A 21,459-nucleotide genomic window follows, 5' to 3' on the forward strand; every position below is an offset into this window, starting at 1 on the left:
GAGAGACTTTCATCAACCTAGCTAGACCCTGTTTCAGGTGAGGCATGGTAGCACACACTTGTAATCCCACATCCAGGAGGTGGAGACCAGAGGATCACAGTTCGCAGACAACCTCGGCTACTTAGTGAGACCCTTCACAACTCAGTGAGACCCTGTTTCAAAATAAAGAATAAAAAAAAAAATAGGGCTGGGGGTGTAGCTTAGAGGTATATTGCCCCTGGGGTTCCATCCCTAGTACCACACACACACACACACACAAAAAAAAAAAAAAAAGTGGCTGGGAAGGTATAGCTCAGAAGTAGAATGCCCCCGAGTTCAATCTTCAGTACCACAAAAATAATTAAGTAAAGTTAGCATTAGCATTTGGAATTTAATTCCAAGCTATCCTTCGTCTGAAGACCAGGTTTCATTTTGTAAGCCTGGAACTCAACAAGCTAATATTGTTTTGGCTAGCTGCAGTTGCTCTCATAATGTATCTGCAAAAGACAGGTCAGGATGGGCAGGAAGAAGCAGCAGGGGCAGGACTCACACTTGCCAAAAGACATTTCTTCCAACTGTAGTTGGCAATGATTTTCCACACAGAAAGCAAACACACTAATTTAGGAACTGATAATTTTATAATATTGAAAGTTAGCAACAATGATGTCCAAAAAGGACAATATTCCTGGGACAGAGAAGCTCGGGGGATGAATTATGCCTTATAGGCATATATTTGCCTAAGGGCAGGAACAACTGAGTACAGATCTTTTAGAACGCTAGCTGTAATGATTAGGATAGTGGTTTTGAAACTGGACCCTGGAACCCCACAGGGATGGTACTGGGCAGAAGAGGGATGAAGAACATACAGGGTCTGCCTCAGTGCCCCCAGTCTTTGAAAGCTTGAAACCATCCAGTTCATGGATTTAATTAAAGCTGAAGAATTGGGCAGAGGAGAGATGATGCTAAGCATCTGTTTCAGAACTGATTTGTTTTAGAATAGTAATTTCCAAGATTAAAGTCAGAAAAATGTATAGGCACATAGTTTTTTTGTTGTTGTTGCTTGTTTGCGATACCAGGTATGGAACCCAGGGGCATTCTATCTCTGAGCTACATCCCCAGCCCTATTTATTAGTCTTTTTATTTTTGAAACAGGGTCTCACTGAGTTGCAAAGGGCCTCGCTAAGTGGCTGAGGCTGTCCCTGAACCGCGATCCTCCAGTCTCTGCCTCCCAAATGCTGGGATTATAAGCATGCGCCACCACACATGGCATGAGTTTTGTGTTTTTTTTTTTTTTTTTTAAATAATAAAGGCCAAGTGTGGTGGCACACACTTGTAATCCCAGCACTTGGGAGGCTGAGACAGGAGGATCATGCAGGTTCGAAGCCAGCCTCAGCTACTCAGTGAAGCTCTCAGCAACTTAGTGAACCCTGTTTCCAAATTTAAAAAAAAAAAAAAAATAGGTCTGGGAGTGTAGCCCGGAGGTAGAAAGCCCCTGGGTTCCATCTCCAGTAAAATAATTAATAATAATAATAATTATAATAATAATAATAATAAAGAGTACCCAGCATAACTTCTCAAAAGGAGTGCAAGTATTTGCTGCTCAATTCGGTTCTTTCCTATTTCAACTTTCAAAGGCCACACAATCCGCTACAGTAACTCATCACCCAAGGAAGAAGGGAAAGAGCTTCTCTAAAGGAAGGTGGAAGGAATTGACAAAGGAAACTCAATTTGAGAGCAAAAATATAGAACAGAGGGAGATTGATGTTCTGAAAAGGTATTTTTTACCTATATATACTGTTGGTATTAGACCCACAATATTAAAATAGAAACGTGTACATAAGCTGGAAGGACCCATTCTGAGGGTGGAAGAACGTCCTACCTGACTGGCCAGTCCCAGGTGCTAGTGCTTCCCTCACACCACTGGCAGTTTGAAGAGAATATGTTTGTGTTTTTAAGTCATGTTTTGTTACATTAACATATACTTCAAAGGTGAATAGATGTTCACAATACAAAAGTTTTCTTAAATAGGGAGTTAATCATCACTCATTTACATATTTTATAAATTTGAATTTTGTATATCACAAATTGAGCTTGTATTTTTTAAGTGACAAATGTATATGAGCAGTAGTTGAGTAATTTCTCTCCAAGTTCTATATTTGCCATTTAATAATTGTTTGGCCAAAATAAACAGGTTAAGCTGAGGCTCCGTTTCTTCTATTTTAAATGGGTATAATACAACTGACCACATAACATCTACACTTAAATGAACATAAGTTCCATGCTAAGTACAGAACGAGGTGACTTATACACTAACTTATCTTGCCCCCGAAGTAACTCTAGGAAGTAGGAATTATTACTCCCACTTTATCAAAATACAGAAATTCAGAGAAGTCATTGCAAAATCATTCTGCTAATGACTGGGTGTGCTGGGATTTGAATCCAGGCTTGACCTGAAAGCCCATGATCTAAAACCCTATATTATACTGTCTACTGTATTACATGAATATTATACACCCACATGCCATAATCTTAGCCTCAATGGATGCTTAAAGAGTAAATGAGTTGAGATACATAAGTTACAAATTGAAATGTTACCTGAATGGGAAGGGATTTTTACCTTTCTGTGGATCTTGGAGAACAAATGCATTTAATTGAACTTCATTCTTGGGCAGAGTCATCTGGACACTCTTTCCAGCAGATACCACCAGTTTCTTTATTACTAGAAACAAAGTAAATATACCAGAGATAAGAAACAGATCCAGCTTGTACCATTCTCTCCTTTTACGATCAAACTCCTTTCCTGAATGACATTCAGCTACTGCCTTCATTTCCTAATTATTTCCTACATTTTAATGCCCTGACATTTGATTCTGCCTCACAATGAGGCGCTTTCTGACAGATCTAAGAGTTGTGTCTCAACCCTACCCACCACTTGGGTGCATTGTCTACTGCTAACTTCTACATCTGAGAGCTCTTGGTTATCATGATACTGTCTTCTATTTGTTCTGCTTTTTTTTTTTTTTTTTTTTGGTACTGGGAATAAAACTCAGGGGGGTTCTACCTCCAAGCTACATTCTCATCTCTTTTCACTTTTTATTTTGAAACAGGATCTCATTAAGTTACTATGGGTCTGGATAAATTGCAGAGGCTATCTTTGAACCTGGGATCCTCCTGTCTCAGCTTCTCAACTACTGGGCTTATAGTCATGCACCACCACTCCTGGCCTTTTCTGACTTCTTCCCCATTGTATTGTTTTAAATTTTTATTTATTTAAAAAAACTTTTTTTGCAGTACTAGGGATGAAACCCAGGGGTATTCTACCTCCAAGATATATCCCCAGCCCTATTTTTTATTCTTTATTTTGAAACAGGGTCTCACTAAGTTGCAGAGGACCTCACTAAGTAGCCAAGGCTGTCCACAAACCTGTGATACTCCTGTTCAGCTTCCCAAGTACTGGGATTACTCTCCATTGTATTTTAACGATGGTCTGTCCCTAAGTCCTCCTTATATACTACTTTCAACACAGTTCAAATTCTTCTCGAGGGGCGTATTCATTTCGAGTCACCCCACCCCATGCCACTTTGGCATGGGGCTGTATTTCTATTTTCTGTATTTCTATATTTTTAATAAACTTCTTTAAATCTTCAAAAAAATTCTTCTCAAGGATCATCTTTCTGTTGCTAAATAACTTGTTAATAAGATACATAAATAAGAAAGGCAAATATCAGTCATAAGGCCTGCCTTTCTTTCCATTCTGGTTGCTACAACCATTGACTCATTGTTCACAATTAGATTACCCAGGAATCTTAATTAGTCTCCCTTCTGCTAGCTCTCCCCATTCCAATCTATTCTGTCTTCCTGTAACGCCCACCACCATTGGTCTTCCTAAAATACTCACACACCATGTTGCTCTGCTATTTAGGACCCCTGCTCTGACACCATGTCTAAGGCCACACTCCTAACCTGGCATTAGAGCACCACCACCATCTGATGGCAAGTTCTTGCCCTCACCACCCAATTCTGCTCCCGGTTATGTTAATTTTCCCTCTTGTTCTTTAGAAAGGCCATGGTCTACTCTGAGGACTTTGCTAAAGCTTTTTCTTTAGTTGGGATGATTGCTTTTCTGTATTCTAAATACAGAATTTCATTCTTAACTTTAAAACTGTGTCCAAGAAATCTTTCAGACCACTTCAGTTCAAAGTGACCCAGTCCTTGGGTCACGTTAGCACTCTTGGAATGGCCAACTCAGTAAATAGTGATGAACTGTTCTTCTATTCGCCAGCTAGTTCACTGGCATTACTGGCATTCTGAGGCAGATGACTCTTTGTTGGGGACAGGGAGACTGTCCTGATCACCAGAGGATGACTAGCGGTACCCCTGGCTCACCCATTAGATGTCAATAGCACATGCCCACCCCCAGCTGGAACTACCAAAAATGTTAGCAGACCATTGAGAACCACTAATTATATAAATCTTATTCCTGCTCTGACAATAGCTATTCATCATTTGGTACGATACCTCAACACTAGGAAAGCTTAAAGCAAACAGTAGTTTGATGAACTCCTATTTCAAGACTAGGAGGTGAAGAGTGCTTCCCAGATAGATATGAAACTTGAGATTTATCTGCCTCGGCTTCAGAACAGCACACTTGGAGAAAAAATGAAGCCATCTTTTATGGGAGCTGTAGCCTTTAGATGTCCCCAGGAGACAGAATAAGAGCTCTCTAAAATGACTTTCAGAAAAAGAAAAAGAAAATCATTACACTTAGAGAGAGCACAATGGGCTCAAAAATGGCTGTTCAACACAGTACAACCCAGCCCCTCACAGCTACACTGGAAATTACTGTGGTGCTTCAGGACTGAAACTTCAAAATATCATGTTAGATCACTACCAAAGAAGACCCTAGGAAATGAAAAATTAGTTTTCACTGGCTTTGCTTTACCTTCTTGGCTTTTTTCAGAGTTAACCATTAACCATTTATTAAGCATTGACACTACATATTTTAGAAGAGCACCCAGGAAACTCAGACCAATTAAGGCAATACTCTAGATATAAATCTCCTTCTTATAGGCTGCTTTAAAAATAAAGATGTTTAGCCAGATGTACTGCCACATGCTTGTAATCTCAGTACTTAGGAGGCTGAGACAAGATGATTGTGGGTTTGTAGAGTGAGGCTCTCAGAAACTTAGTGAGACCTTCTTACCAAATAAGAAAAAAAAAAGGACTGGGGGTATACCATGGAGATAGAATGCCTCTAGGTTCAAACCCCAGTAACCTAAAAAAAAAAAAAAAAAAAAAAAAAAGCCGGGCGTGGTGGCACATGCTTGTAATCCCGTGCTTGGGAGGCAGAGACAGGAGGATCGTGCAGGTTCGAAGCCAGCCGTGCTCGCTGGCTTAGGAGATCCTGTTTCCAAATAAAAATGTAAAAATAGGTCTGGGAGTGTAGCCCAGAGGTAGAAGGGCTTCCAGGAACCCCAGTACCACCCCCCCCCAAAAAAATCAACAAAATAAAGCTAAAAAGATAGCTAAAAAAGTAAATAAATAAATAAAGATGTTTTAGCTATGCATGGTGGCACATGCCTATAACCCCAGGTACTCTGGAGGCTGAGGCAGGAAGATCACAAATTCTGGGCAACTTAACTAAAGTTGTCTCAAAATGAAAACAAAAGGGCTAGAATATAGCTCGGTGGTTAGAATGCCCCTGGGTTCAATCCCAAGTACCATAAAAAATAATAATAACAATAATATATAGAAATCAGATGCCCTTCAAATCAGAGAGAAAAATATCTAACCTACAACCAGCCTTTCAGAAGGCAAACAGGTGCATCAATTCAACTTCTTCTCCCCAGTAGCCTGTTTGTTTGATTCCTTGCACATTACTTACTCCTGCTTTTAAGTCACAGTGGACTCTGTTTCTGGGAAAATGAGCCTCATAAAATTCCACAAGCTGGGGACTTGCTGAGAAAAGGACTTAGAGCCCTAATTCCCACAACTGCAGGGATACTGACAGGGCTATTTTTCTCTAACAGACAGCACTCAAGTCATGCCTTCCTTAGCTCTCTCCTCTATAAGGGACACTGATCAAATGTTCCACTTTACTAACCTACCTCTAAGGGCAGGAGCAAGGGCCTCACCTGGATATGGTGCTGAGGTACTCTGAGAAGAGGCCTGGGGGGTAGGGGTAGCATAACTGTAGGAGGGAGCCACTGGAAGGGGGGTGGCAGTTTGAATTCTCCCAGGACTTTTTACTTGCTGAGTGCTGGGTATAGCACCGGGATCCTCTGCTGTTTCAGGTTGGACTGATACATTCTTTGGCCAACCAGGAATCTCTGCAGTCAGGTCTGTGATTAAGGGACTGGAAATTGTAACTGCCTTGTGGACCTAAAGAAATGCAAAAATTAATTTGAGTAGGCAAAAGTCAAATAGTTACTCAGCTTATATCTCACGAAACAATAACAAATTAAATGATTTCTTGAAAAATGCAAAAATGTCAAAAATATTAAAGAAATTCATCTTACCACCTGCTATAGTTTGGATCTAGAATGTGAGTGTCTCCCATAGGCTCATTTGTTGAAGATTTGTTCCCCAGCCCATGGCACTATTGATAAGTGATAGAAATGTAAGGAAGTGTGGACTAGTTGGGAGAACTGGTCACTGGGGATGTGTCCTTGAAGGTTACATCTGGTACCCGCCCATTCCGCTCTGTTTGCTTCCTGAATGCCATGAGGTGAGCAGCTTTGCTCTTCCACTTACTCCTACCATGATGCTCTGCTTCATCACAGGCCCCAAAGCAACAGCACCAGGAGACCAGGAACTGAAATCTCAACAACTGTGAGCCAAAATAAAAATTTCCTCCTTTTGGGTTGTTTTTCTCAGGTATTTTGTCACAGCAATGAAAAGCTAACATAACACCCAAAGAAAAATAGCATTTAAACTGTTGAAATAAACTCAGCACAGAGGCATATGCCTATAACCACAGTACTTGGGAAGCTGAGAAAGGAGGATCACGGGTTTGAGGCCAGTGTCAGGAACTTAGGGAGCCCCTCAACAACTTAGTCTCTGTTTTAAAATAAAACAAATAAAAAGGGTTGGGAGTGTAGCTCAGAGGTAGAATGCTCCTGGGTTCAATCTCCAGTGCCAATAAAATAAAATTTAGATATAAGGGCTGAGAGTTTAGCATAGAAACACAACACTTGCCTAACATTCAGGAAAGCCTGTGTTTAATCCCTGGCACTGCAAATGAACAAACAAAAAGCTGATATAAATTTAATCAGGTATTTTCCATGCAGAGTTTTTATTACAGGTTGCAAACACCTGTAATTCCAGTACTTGAGAAGCTGACACAAGAGGATCATAGGTTTGCAGACAGCCTCAGCAACTTAGCAAGGCAATTCTCAACTTAGTAAAACCCTGTTTCAAAATAAAAAATAAAATAGGGCTGGGAGATGCTGGGCGTGGTGGCACACACTTGTAATTCCATGCTTGGGAGGTGGAGACAGGAGGATCGCGCAGGTTCGAATCCAGCCACACTGGCTTAAGAGACCCTGTTTCCAAATAAAAAGTATAAAATAGGTCTGGGAGTGTAGTCCGGAGGTAGAAGCGTTTCCAGGAACCCCAGTACCACCAAAAACAAACAAACAAACAAAAAACAAAACAAAAAAAAATAAGCCTGGGAGTATAGCTCTGAGGTATGATGCTTCTGGGTTGAATCCCCAGAACCACAAAATATTAAAATAAAATAGTAAATGCTAAGACAGGAGCATGCCACATTTGAGGCCAATCTGAGCAACATAATGAGACCTTTTGTCAACATTTTTTTTTAAAAAAGGGCAGATGTATGAGTGAGGGTGTATCTCAGTGGTATAGCACCCCTGAATTCAATCTCTAATGCCACAAAATAAGTGATATAACCATGCTACATATACTTTTATCTTTAAGTCTACTCTTTCTTTCCTTGCTTCTCTCCTCCCCTTTCATTTTTTCTTTTCTTTTCTGTGTGTAGAGTACTGGGGACTGAATCCACGGGTATCCTACCTGTGAGCTATACCCCCAGCTCTATTTTTTATTCTTTATTTTGGAACAGGGTCTCACTGAGTTGCAGAGGGCCTCACTAAGTAGCTGAAGTGGGCCATGAACCTGCAATCCTTCTGTCTCATCCTTCCCAAATTTTAAGCATTTTGCCGGGCATGGTGCTGCATGCTTGTAATCCCTGCACTTGGGAGGCTGAGACAGGAGGATTGCACGGGTTCGAAGCCAGCCTCAGCTACTTAGTGAGGCTCTCAGCAACTTAGTGAGACCCTGTTTCCAAATAAAATATAAAAAAGGTCTGGGAGTATAGCCTGGAGGTAGAAAGCTTCTGGGTTCCACCCCCAGTACCACCCCACAAAAAAATTTTTAAGCATTTTTTTTTTTTACTGGGGATTGAACAAGGGGTATTTACCTCTGAGCTACAACTCTAGCCCCATTTTATTTTTGTAATCTTAGAACAAGGTCTCACTAAGTTGCTGAGAGCCTTGCTAAGTTGCTGAGCTGCCCTACATCCTGTGATACTCCAGTCTCAACCTCCCAAGTAATGGAATTACAGGCACATGTCACCACGCTTGACTTCTTTTTTTTTGGTGGTACTGGGTTCCTGGAAGCCCTCTACCTCTGGGCTACACTCCCAGACCTATTTTATATTTTTTTAATTTAGAAACAGGGTCTCCTAAGCCAGCGTGCGAGGCTGGCTTCGAACCTGCGCGATCCTCCTGTCTCCGCCTCCCAAGCGTGGGGATTACAAGCGTGCGCCACCACACCCGGCCTGCTTGACTTCTTTTAAGTATATATTTAAAAGCTACTTTGAGCTGGTTATGGTGGCACATGATTGTAATCCCTGCGCTTGGGAGGTGGAGACAGGAGGATCGCGCAGGTTCGAAGCCAGCCCCACTGGCTTAAGAGACCCTGTTTTCAAATTTTAAAAAAATATAAAATTAGGTCTGGGAGTGTAGCCCGGAGGTAGAAGGGTTTCCAGGAATCCCAGTACCACCAAAAAAAAAAAAAAAAAAAAGCTACTTTGAGCCAGGCATGGTGGAGCACATTTGTAATCCCAGCATTTGGGAGGCTGAGACAGGAGGATAGCAGTTCGCAGACAGCCTCAGCTACTTAGTGAGGCCCTCTGCAATTCAGTGAGACCCTGTTTCAAAATAAAGAATAAAAAATCCAGCTAATAAGGCTGTGGGTGTAGCTCAGAGGTAGACTGCCTCAGAGTTCCATTCCTAGTACTGCCAAAAATAAATAAGTAAATATATAAATAAATAAACAAATAAAATAAAAGCTACTTTGAAGTCTTTGTCTAGTAAGCCTAATGCTTGGGCCCACTCAGAATTCATTTCTATCAACTATTTTTTTTCAGTGAATGTTGGTCACACTTTATTGATTCTTTCAGGTCTTATAATAGTTGGTTGAAAACTGGACATTTTAGATAATAAAATTCTAGATTGTTTTATTTTTCTGAGCTATTGTACTGATTGTGTGTGTGTGTGTGTGTGTGTGTGTGTGTGTGTGGTACTAGGGGTGGAACCCAGGGGCATTCTACCTCCGAGCTACACCCCCAGCCCTATTTTTTATTCTTTATTTTGAAACAGGGTCTCACTGAGTTGCAGAGGGCCTCACTAAATAGCTGAGGCTGTCCTCGAACCCTGATCCTCCTGTCTCAGCCTCTCAAATGCTGGGATTACAAGCGTGCAACACCATGCCCGACTTATGTACTGATTATTTTTAGAAACTTGCCTGTACTTACACTACCGAATCTGACCCCCCCCATCTTGGTAGTTGTCTCTGCTCAGTTTGTTTGTTTGTTAGTTTTGTTTTTAAGCCTGGTTTCTTTGGGATCAATGCTATTTGCATAGTTTAATATTCAATGATTTGAGCAGAGGTTGTTTATACACTTAAGTACATAAAGCTTTGTCCTTTAATAATCTATCTGTATTGCTTGAAGAATGCATTCAAAATTATAATTCTTAAGGATTACCTAAATTTTGCTTCTTAGCAGGCACTCTTGGGTCTCTTTTGCACATATAATGAGTTTGCCAGACATCCAGGAATATGTAGAGAGCGTCTCTTAGTCTATCTATGGCTCTCTTATTTTTCAGAATCTTTTCCTAATATTTCTGGCAGGTCCACAAGAACTGCATCTTCTAGCTAGCAAAACTATGCATTTTCTTCATTTGATCCTAATCAAGTTGCCACTTTTAGTTGGCAAAGCTGTGATTTTTCACCCTCTGCTCCAAATGAATTCCACAATCTCTGTTAGGAAAGTTATTAGTTTTCACACTCAGCCAAACAATGGAAGTTCCACAATTCTTCTCACCAAAGCTGAGTGCTGGAAGGAAAAAAATGAGAAAAGCCCCAGGAAGATCACCGATGCCCACTATGTTCCAAACATTACCAGGTTTTTAAGAATAATTTCTTCTTGTCTGTTTTATTTCTAGTATCCTAAAATATTTGATTTTGTCTGTTTTATATTTTTATAAAAAATTTACCAGTCCCTTCTTGCTGCCACAAATGAAAGTGCTCTTGTTTTTAATTCCCATTTCAGAAACTGTTCCCATTTCTCTTTTGAAATTCCTTGTTTGTCCACTCACTAAAATTATTTCCTTTAATTCTCTGGATGTACCTGTAGCAGCGACTTTGCAGTCGCTGACCACTAATTCCTACAACTGATCAACCTGGAGCCAGTCCCTATCACGGCCTTTCTTCCCCAAGTAAGTGTGGCTCTTTCCTGTTCCTTTGCATGTCTAGTAATTTGTGGTTGAATTCTGGACAATCTGTCTAAAACACAGATGGATATGGATACTACTGTGTTTTCTTTGGGAGTAGTGGGGGTCTTTCCCTAGCAGGCAAGTAACTTACCTGGACTTAAATTATAAACTTTGCCTTTCATACAGTGTTGAACAGCTGATATCTTTGAGTAATCTGTACAGCTACTTTTGCAGCCTGGTGTACTACAGGTTTGCCTTTGTAATCGATGACTGGCAAGAATTTTTTTATACTCATTTTCTGGGCCTAGTCTCACTGTGCTATGCTTACTTTGGGGGATTCCTTTCTAATTTCTCAGCCTTAGACTCTGTCCTCTGACAGACACACCTCAAGATCTTAAGAGTTTGAATTTCTCCCACCTGGTTCCCCATGATTAGATGATACACTTGGTTTAAAACACAATAAAGAGACAAGCATGGTGGTGCATACTTGTAATCCCAGTACTTGAGAGGCTGAAACAGGAGAATCGCAGGTTCAAGAGCAGCCTCAGCAACTTTGTGAGGCCATCTACAACTTAGTGAGCCCCTGTTTCAAAATAAAGGGTTGAGCAGGAGGATCACACAGTTTCGAAGCCAGCCTTAGCTTAGTGACGCTCTCAGCAACTTAGTGAGACCCTGTTTCCAAATAAAATATAAAAAAGGTCTGGGAGTATAGCCTGGAGGTAGAAAGCCTCTGGGTTCCACCCCCAGTACCAAAATAAAAATAAAAATAAAGGGTTGAGGGTATAGCTTGAAGGTAGAATGACCCTGGGTCCAATCCCCAGTACAGCAAAAGAAAGAAAGGAAGGAAGGAAGGAAGAAAGAAAGAAAGAAAGAAAGAAAGAAAGAAAGCAAGCAAGCCAGCCACAGTAAACTCACAGAGCTTCCCTGGTATATATTCTGTCTTCAAAGACAGATCTCTGCCTATCTGATACCTGCCTGCTCTTTCATCAAGCCTCCTGGAGTCCCCACACACATGTATAATATAAAAGTTAAGCCAGGGATTTCAGTTTATAGTCAGGTAACAAGGTTCATCCTTTTCTGTGGCTTTCTTACTTATAGGGCCCTCCTGCTAAATTTCCAGATGTTCTTTATACTGGGAACTCTGTTCTTGGCCACCATACGTCTATAAGGCTGGGGTTTGCCATGCCACTTTCCTCTGTTGTGGAGGTGTTAAATGCCTCCAAGTAAAAATTTTAAAATGCTGCAAATTCACAATTTTTATAATTTTCAGTTGCCATTTTTCAAAATCAAAATTTTCTCTAGCTTCTGTATCTTTTCCAGTTCCCTTAGATCCTCTTTTTAAGAAACAGATTTTATTATTATTATCTGTGGGAAGGTACAGAAGACTACTTCATTCTGCCATCACTACTGAAAATTCCCCCTATGGGATGGATTTTAAAATATTAAGGGTCTAATATTTGTAAAGCTGAAATAGATCTGGGATTTGGGGATAAGAATCTAAGATGACACTCATAATTCTAGTTGGGTGAGGGACTGGCTACAATAGTACAAAAAACCAAGAGAGACTACAGAAGAGTAACTTTAAGGAAGTAACAGGCAAATTATGTTTTAGACATACTAAATCTAAAGTACCTCTAAGGAATTCTGACGGAGACTCAGACTTGGATTCAAGTTCCCACAGTTCCTGTAGTTCAAGTTCCTGTAGCTTCAGCTACAGGAAAGGATGAACTACAACAAGAAGAGAATACAGGCAAAGGAAACAGAAGTTTAGAAATAGGATACTTGGAGCCGGGCGTGGTGGCGCATGCTTGTAATACCCGCGCTTGGGAGGCAGAGACAGGAGGATCGCGCAGGTTCGTAGTCAGCCTCTATGGCTTAAGAGACACTGTTTTCAAATGAATAAAAAATATAAAATAGGTCTGGGAGTATAGCCCGGAGGTAGAAGGGCTTCCAGGAACCCCAGTACCACCAAAATAAATAAATAAATAAATAAATAAATAAATAAATAAATAAATAATAAATAGGATACTTGGGAAATATCAAGGCTTAAAATGTGAACAGATGAAATATCCACAAAATGACCAAAAATGTATGGTAAGAAAAGAGCCAGGGAAGTGTATCATGACAAGAAACAAGAGATGGCTACAACCAGTATGAAACCATGCAGAGAGGTCCAATCAAATAAAGACTAAGAGGAGTACAATCAAATAAAGAGGTACAATCAAATAAAGACTAAGAGGATGCAGCTGTCATCTATGAAGTCACTGGTGGTCTCAGCAAGAGTGGCTTCAGTAGAAACCAAATTCCACAGGGCTGAGGACTGAATAAAGTGCATGAAGGCAGGTAGGGGCTATCTTTGATATTTATGAATAAAAATTATGAATGTACAATGGAAGAGTAACTTAAGATGCAAGTAGACAAGATCAAGGACTTATCTGGAAGTACCAAGTCTGAATAACTGGCGTCATGTTCTTAACTGAAAATACAACAACTGTAGAGCCAGGTATGCTGGCACACACCTGTGACCCCAGAAACTTGGGAGATTCAGGAGGATTGCAGGTTTGAGGCCAGGCTCAGTATCCCAGAGAGCCCTTTTACCCAGAGGCTTTCTACTTCTGGGCTATACTCCCAGACCCATTTTATATTTTATTTGGAAACAGGGTCTAACTAAGTTGCTGAGAGCCTCACTAAGTAGCTGAGGCTGGCTTTGAACCTGTGCAATCCTCCTGTCTCAGCCTCCCAAGCGTGGGGATTACAAGCGTACACCACCACGCCTGGCTTTCTAGAAAGCACGTTTCAAAAATAAAAACAAAAAAATTTTAAGGGGTTGGGGGTAGCTGGAGGTAGAACACTCTTGGGTTTATTCCCTAGTACCACAAGAACAGAGGTTAGGGTATGTGCAAACATTAAGAGAGTATCAGTCCCCAGTCAGGGAAGTGAATATCAGAGAAGGCTTCCTAGAAGAAGTGAAGTCTGGAATGAATCTTGAAGAATATAAGTAGTTGTTTTGGAGGTGAATGCCAATTTTTTTTAAAGCAGGAAGGACAAAAATCATGGTGGGTTTCTGTTTCCAGTAAAAATGGAATAAATAATAGAGATCAGATTTATCCTCCTATCTGAAATAATTTGTGTGTGTGGCACTGGAGATTAAACCCAGAGGTACTCTACCTCCAAACTACATTTTTATTTCCTATTTATTTATTTATTTATTTTTAATTGTATGTGTGGTACTGGGGATTAAACCCAAGGGCATTCTACCTCCAAGCTACACCCCTAACCTGTTTATTCTTTATTTTTAAACAGAATCTCACTAAATTACAGAAGGCCTCACAGTTGCTGAGGCTGTTTTCAAACCTGTGATCCACCTGTCTCAGCCTCCCAAGTACTGGGATTATAAGCATGGGCCACCACACCTGGCTACTTGAAATAATTTGAAAACCCAGACTAAACATATGAAACAACGGCAAGACACGGGGCATCAGGTAATTAAAAAAAAAAAAAAAAAAAGCCATTCCTAGCTGGGCATGGTGGCACATGCTTGTAATCCCAGCATTTGGGAGGCTGAGACCAGAGTATCTCATTTTGTGGAAAGCCTCAACTACTTAGTGAGGCCACCCGCAACTCAGTGAGACCCTGTTTCAAAATAAAGAATAAAAAATTGGGCAGGGGGTGTAGCTCGGGGGTCAAATACCTCTGGGTTCCATCCCCAGACCCACCAAGAAAAAAAAAGAAAAAGCCATTCCTGAGCTTAAAAAAAAAAAAGTGAGGCCGTATTTGCTCTAGTTGGCTGGAGAAAACTTTTAGGCCATGGCATAGAAAGGAAGAATGCAGACAGAGGTCAGCAGTGTAGAGACAGAATTCTGACTCTCAAGGAAACTTCCTCAAGTACTGAGCATCTCATGTATGCAAAGTCACAGGAGGAGGAACTCTAGACGGAGAGAAACTACAGATGAGCAAATAAGGTGGCCCACCTGAGGGGATGGGAGGGGGAAGAGAAAAACTCCCTAATGTACATGATGCACATTCACAAACATATCAATCACTAAGCCAAACAAGAGAAGGAGGGAGTGGGGAGGGAAAGGGTAGGAGTGTGGAGGGAATGGAGCAGGAGCTGGGTAAGGGTTAATTGAGTGATGTGTGCATGTATCCCTCTACCATCTTGTACTCCATTAAGACATATGACTACAATGCACCAATAAAAACTTTTTACAATTTACCAAGTTTTAACACCACTCTGAGTGGCATGATAAAATCCAGTGCCACAGCCCTGTCCTGCCTGGTACATGAATCACCCCTTTGCCAAGTGTATCCATGCTGTCTTTGCTATCCAAACGTTAGTCACTGAGTAGTCATGTTGGTTACCAGATCAACTGTCACCATATCACAGTGCCTGTGTTCAAGTAACACTTATTTTACTTAATACATTAATTGTTCTATTTTATTTATTATTATTATTTATTTCAGTTAGACTCTGCTATAGTTTGGATTGGAAATGTCCCCAAAGACCCATGTGTTGATGACTCTTGGTCCCCAGCCAATAGCAGGGAGGGAGGAGTGTGAACATTCTAGAAGTGAAACTAGCTAGTAGTGATGTACTCCTGTAATCACAGATAACTAGCAGGGATTAAAAGTTTGAGGTCAGCCTCTGCAATTTAGCGAAACCCTGTCTCAAAATAAAATTAAAAATAAAAGGACTAAAGAATGTAGCTCAGTGGTAAAGAGCCCTAAGTTCAAACCCCAGTACTGAGGAAGGAAAACACAGAGAGAGATGGGGATTAGCTGGGGAAATGAGGCCACTGAAGGCATGTCCTTAAAGAGGACACTGGGACTCAGGCCCCTCACTGTTTTCTGCTTCTGCTGCCATGAGGCCTCTTCTGCCATGCACTCCCACAGAAATGTACTGTGCTGCCAGAATCAAGAGCAATAAGCCAACTGACCACACACTGAAGCCTTTGGAACTGAGTCAAAATAAACTTTACCTCCTTATGATTGTCTCAAGTATTTTGTTACAGCAACAGAAAGCTGACCACCACAGTCTCTTACTATACTTAGTTTGTAAATATATATGGAAAAAAATATAGTCTACAGAGGGTTCAATACTAATGCAATTCCATGCATACACAGGGGGTCTTGTGACAAGGGAGATTACTACTATAGTAGGAAGGGACATAGAAGGCAAACTTCTGGAGTTGAATATTACAATACCTGAAATAAAAATACATTGTAGAGATCTAATGGCAGATTAGACAATGTAGAAGAAAAGATTAGTAGATTTTATGATTTTAACAAAAGTTACTCAACATGAAACAGAAAAAAGACTGCAAAGAAATGAACAGAATATCAATAAACTATGAAATAAATTCAAGTTATCAAATATGCTTGTAATTAGACTTCTCAAAGGGAAGGAAGGAAGAAGACTACTTGAAGAAAAATGATAAATGATTTTCTAATTTTTTGCTTTTTGTGGTTCTAAGGACAGAACCCAGGGGCATTCTATCTACAAGCTGCAAACCCAGCTCTACTTTTTATTCTTTATTTTGAAATAGGGTCTCATCAAGTTGTGGAGGGTCTAAGTAGCTGAGGCTGGCTGCGAACCTGCATGTATGTCTACAAAAGTATTATTTTTATCCCATTATGATGTATGAATACAGTGCACCAATAAAAAAATTTAAAAAAATAAGTAGGAAAAAAGGAAAGGAGAGAAGGAAGGGAGAGGATACAGAGAAAAAAAGAAGAAAGAATATGGGCTCATAGTTTTTATCAAAGTGGAAAATCATGCTGGGTGTGGTGGTACACGCCTGCAATACCAGTACTTGGGAGGCTGAGACAGGAGGATTTCAGGTTTGCAGCCAGCCTCAGCAATTTAGCAATTTAGTGAGGCACTTTGCAACTTAGACCCTGTTTCAAAATAAAGAATAAAAAATAGGGCTGGGGGTGTAGCTCAGAGGTAGAATGCCCCTGGGTTCCATCCCCAGTACCTAAAAAAAACATACATGCACACATCGCCCAGTTGGCCCCTACCCGATCCCCACCCCGTTCCCTCCCCATCCCTCCTTCCCATGCTTGGCTTAGTGGTTGACATCTAGTATTATAGCAATTTATCCAATATTAACAATGATAATCTCACATAACAGTTTCATTTGTCTGATACCAAGCTTTTGATGACTTAAAGATAACATTTCAACATTTCTTTTTGCTTTCTTACCAGAGAATATTTATTTTTCTTTCTTAAGGTGAAACTATCATATGTTTATTTATTTTTCACAAAAAATCTATCCTAATTTGGAATATAGACTCTAGATACCCAAAACGATCTCAAAAAAGAACAAAGCTAAAACATGTATATTTTCTGATTTCAGACCATAAAAAGCTACAATAACTGAAACAGTGTAGTACTGTTATAGAGGCAGATATATAAACCATTGGAATTAAATAAAAGCCTAGAGATAAATTCTTCCATATATTGTCAAGTTATTTTTGACAAGGTTTTCACGAACATTTGGTGGAGGAAATAATTATCTTTTAATTAAATGTTGTTGAAAAATAATAATTACATGAAAAAGAATAAAATTGGACCCTTACCTAACACCATATACAAATATTAACTCAAAATAGATAAAAGACCTAAATATAAATCTTAAGACTATAAACTTTTAGAAGAAAATATGGGTCATTAAACCTCACAACTTTGAAATTGGCAGTGATTTCTTGGATATGATTTCAATGGCACAGGCAACAAAAGGGTAAACAAACTCCCTAACAAATAAAAAATAAAAACATATTGTATATCCAAAGACAATGTAAACAGAGTTAAAAGTTACTGATAGAATGAAATAAAATATTTCCAAATGCTATATCTGAAGGTATATTAATATTCCAACTAGAAATCCTAAGAATTAGCATCAATAAAAGCAAACAATACAATTTAGAGATAGGTAAAAGACTAACATAAATAATGAATCTCCACAGATAACCAATCTTAGTTGTCTGTTGGATGGAAAATCTTGTTTCTCTGGTTCTGGTGTGTGTTACCTAATTCTTCTTTGTAGTTAATCTCTTTGAGTATTTTCTCTAGCGCTGGTTTTGAAGACATAAATTCCTTCAGTTTCTGTTTGTCATGGAAGCTTCTTATTTCCCCATCTAATTTGATAGAAAGTTTTGCTGGGTAGGAAATTTTTGGCTGGAAGTTGTTTTCTTTCAGAGTTTGGAATATGTTACTCCAAGCCCTTCTGGCTCTCATGACTTGGTTTGGGAAGTCTGGAGTGATTCTAATTGGTTTGCCTCTGAATGTCACTTGGCCCTTTGTTTTTGTTGCCTTTAAGATTCTCTGCTTGGCTTCCACATTGGTCATTTTGACAATTATGTGGCGTGGGGATCCTCTTCTCTGATCCTGTCTAAAGGGAGTTCTATAAGTTTCCTGCCTGTGTATCGACCTCTTGCTCTATGTTTGGAAAATTTTCTGCTATTATTTCTTTGAAGATATTACTGATCCCTTTGGTTTCACCTTCTTTTCCTTCCTCTATTCCAATTATTCTTAGGTTAGCTCTATTAAAATGGGCCCATATTTCTTCAATGTCAGATTCCTGCTGTCAGATTTTTTTTTCTAAATTAGAAACTATGCGTTCATTTTTTAAATGATCTTCTAAGAGCAAGATTCAATTCTCCATGTGGTCTAGTCGGTTGTTTGTTCTTTGAATTGAGGCCTTTACTTCATTAATTGCATCCTTTATCTCTTTTGGCTCTCTCTGAATTCTTTTAGAAACACCTCTATTTTTTCTACAGTTATTTTCCTGATTTGATCTTCTAGAAATCTCTGAATTTCTGTTTTATCAGGTTCTGATGTTGTGGGGTTGTGGACATTCATTGCTCCATTGTTATTCCTCTTTCCCATGATTTCGGAAGTTTGTGCCTTCTCTGGGTTCTTCCCTTGGGTCACTACGACTTCACTTAAGATGCTCTGGATCTCGAGTCTGTGGTATCTCAGTCCCCACTACTCCTTTACTGGGTTGTATCACAGAGTCTCAGACCTAGGGAGTCAATCGAGGCTGCTTTAGACCATGGGGGGGTGCCTGGTTGGGCATTCTCCTATGGTGTGATATCTCTGCCACCGCCACTCCCCCACTGGGTCAAGTTCCTGGGAGTCAGTACTGGGATTTCTCCTCCAGGGCCCGCAATTTGACTCACTGTTATTGAGTGCGCAGATGGAGCTGTAGTGGACTCGGTGAATTTGCTGCTATTGCCGCCAGTGGCAATATAGCGCTGCTGTCACGCCCTTGGCCGTGAGGCTTGCGTATTTCTTTTCTGTTTTTGAGCTTTGCTCTGAGTCCCTGCGGGGTGTGCTGAGCCCAGCCCCTGGGAGCTTTAGATGCTCCCTGTGACGAGAAATCTGCCGAATTCCTCCCGGCTGATCCGCAGTGGCTCACCTCGGCTCGCTGGCCGCCGCTCCTCTCTGGAGCCTGGTGGGCTGTTTAGTGCATTGGTCTGTGGCCGTTCGGTGAGCTCACCGCTGCCGCCGGAAGTAAGGCGCTGCTGCTGCATCCTCAGCTGTGAGACTGGCGTATCTCCTCTGTGGCTCTGAGCTCTGTTCCGAGTCCCCCTCCTCTCTGGGGCCTGGTGCTGCAGGGAAGATGGCGCCCCCCGCTTCGTGCCGCAGCTCCGGCCGCAGCACTGCAGTCTGGTTTTTTTCTGGTGTCTCGTTTTTCCAGCCCTCTTTTTCTCTGTCCTTTGTAATTACATTTTTTGTTTCTCTGCTGATGGTGTTTTCTGGCTATGAAAGGCGCTGATTTCGTGGTAATAGAGATTGGTTGTTAGCGGGGCTCGTAAGCCCCACATTCCTCTGTCGCCATCTTCCCAGTAGTCTATCCCAACTTATTTTTTGTGTGTGTGTGATTCTGAGGATGAAACTCAGGGACATTCTACCTCCAAACTACACACCCAGCCCATTTTTTTTTTTTTTTTTTTTTGGTGGTACTGGGGTTCCACCTCCAGGCTACACTCCCAGACCTACTTTTACATTTTTGTTTGGAAACAGGGTCTCCTAAGCCAGCGCGCGCGGCTGGCTTCGAACCTGCGCGATCCTCCTGTCTCTGCCTCCCAAGCGCGGGGATTACAAGCGTGCGCCACCACGCCCGGCCTATTCTTTTATTTTTAAACATGGTCTCATTAAATTGTAGAGGGCCTCACTAAGTTGCTGAGGCTGGCTGCAAACCTGAGATTCTCCTGTCTCAGCCTCCCAAGAACTTAACTAAGATTTATTTATTTATTTATTTATTTATTTCAATGGTACTGTGGGTGGAACCCAGGGGCTTTTCTACCTCGGGGCTATACTCCCAGCCCTATTTTATACTTTATTCCAAAACAGGGCCTCATTAAGTTGCTAAGAGACTCCCTAAGTAGCTGAGACTAGCTTCGAACCTGTGCGATTCTCCTGTCTCAGTCTCCCAAGAGCTTGGATTACAAGTGTGCAACACCACGCCTGGCTTGAGATTTATTTAAATAGTGAAAATGTTTAAATAAATTTTTAAAAAGTAAGAAAGAGCTGGGCATGGTAGCACACACCTGTAATCCCAGTACTTGGGAGGATGAGGCAGAAGAATCATAGGTTTGAGGGCAACCTCAGTAAGTAGTGAGACTCTCATCAACCTAGAGAGAGAGCAAAATAAAAATAGGGCTGAGAGTGAAGCTTGGAAGTAGAATGCCCCTGGGTTCAACCCCAAGCATCCCAATGAATAAATAAATAAGTACATAAATAATAAATAAATTTCAATTAGCATTTTCCTTTTTATTTTTAATACTTTAAAGACATTATGCCACTGCTTCTACTTTGCATCGTTAGCAACTTAATGAGACCCTGTTTCAAAATAAAAAATAAAAAGGGCTTGGGTTGTATCTCAGAGGTAGACTACTCCTGAGTTCAATTCCTAGTACCAAAAAAAAAAAATTAAGGTGAAGCCAGACATGGTGGCACATGCTTAGAATCCCAGAACACCAACTAGGTATACCGATAACCCCAATATAAATCTCTCTAAATAACTGGTGGAAAAAAAAGATGGAAAACCTAAATATAGAGAAAACTTGAATAATAACTGGTGACATTTTTATAGATATGTATATATGTTAAAACTAACCAAATTGTGCACTGTGTGTGTGTGTGTGTGTGTGTGTGTGTGTGTGTGTGTGTTACTGAGGGTAGAAACCAGGGCCTTCTACCTCCAGGTTATACCCCAGCCCTATTTTATATTTTATTTTGTGGTACTAGGGATGAAACCCAAGGGCATTCTACCTTTGCTCTCCACCCCCAGTTCTATTTTTTATTCTTTATTTTTTGAAAAAGGGTCTGAGTTGCAAAGGGTCTCCCTAAGCAGCTGAAGCTGTCCACAAACCATGAGCCTCCTGTCTCAGTCTCCCAAATGCTGGGATTACAAGCGTGTGCCACCACATCCTTATTTTTTATTTGGAAACAGGGTCTCACTAAGTAGCTGAGGCTGGCCACGAACCTGTGATACTGCTGACTTAGCCTCCCAAATACTGGGATTACAAGTATGCATCACCACACATGGCTTAAAATTGTCTACTTTAAATATGTGCAGTTTATGGTAGGGTAATTATACTTTTGGAAGAGGCAGTGCTGGGGATCAATCCCAGAACCTGGTGCCTGCTAGGCAAGTGCTATACCACTGTGCTTCACCCCCAACTCCAAAATTAAACTTTATGAAAAGCTCTTTTTAACAAATATGCTGCC

General features: G+C 40.7%; 1 protein-coding gene across 1 annotated transcript in view; it reads right to left on the reverse strand.

The window, feature by feature from the left end:
- The window catches only part of KIAA0319L (KIAA0319 like), a gene marked incomplete at its 3' end in the record, with an annotated part of 116,401 nt that overhangs the window by 39,013 nt on the left and 55,929 nt on the right, over positions 1–21,459 (reverse strand). The window contains exons 4-5 of the mRNA XM_080693367.1: positions 6,114–6,360; positions 2,597–2,698 (exon numbers count right to left, since the gene is read on the reverse strand). Of these exons, the coding sequence (XP_080549493.1) occupies positions 2,597–2,698; positions 6,114–6,360 (349 nt within the window). The remainder of the gene's footprint in view (positions 1–2,596; positions 2,699–6,113; positions 6,361–21,459) is intronic.

The sequence above is a fragment of the Muscardinus avellanarius genome (assembly GCF_963383645.1).
Source record: "Muscardinus avellanarius genome assembly, chromosome: 3".
NCBI lineage: Eukaryota > Metazoa > Chordata > Mammalia > Rodentia > Gliridae > Muscardinus > Muscardinus avellanarius.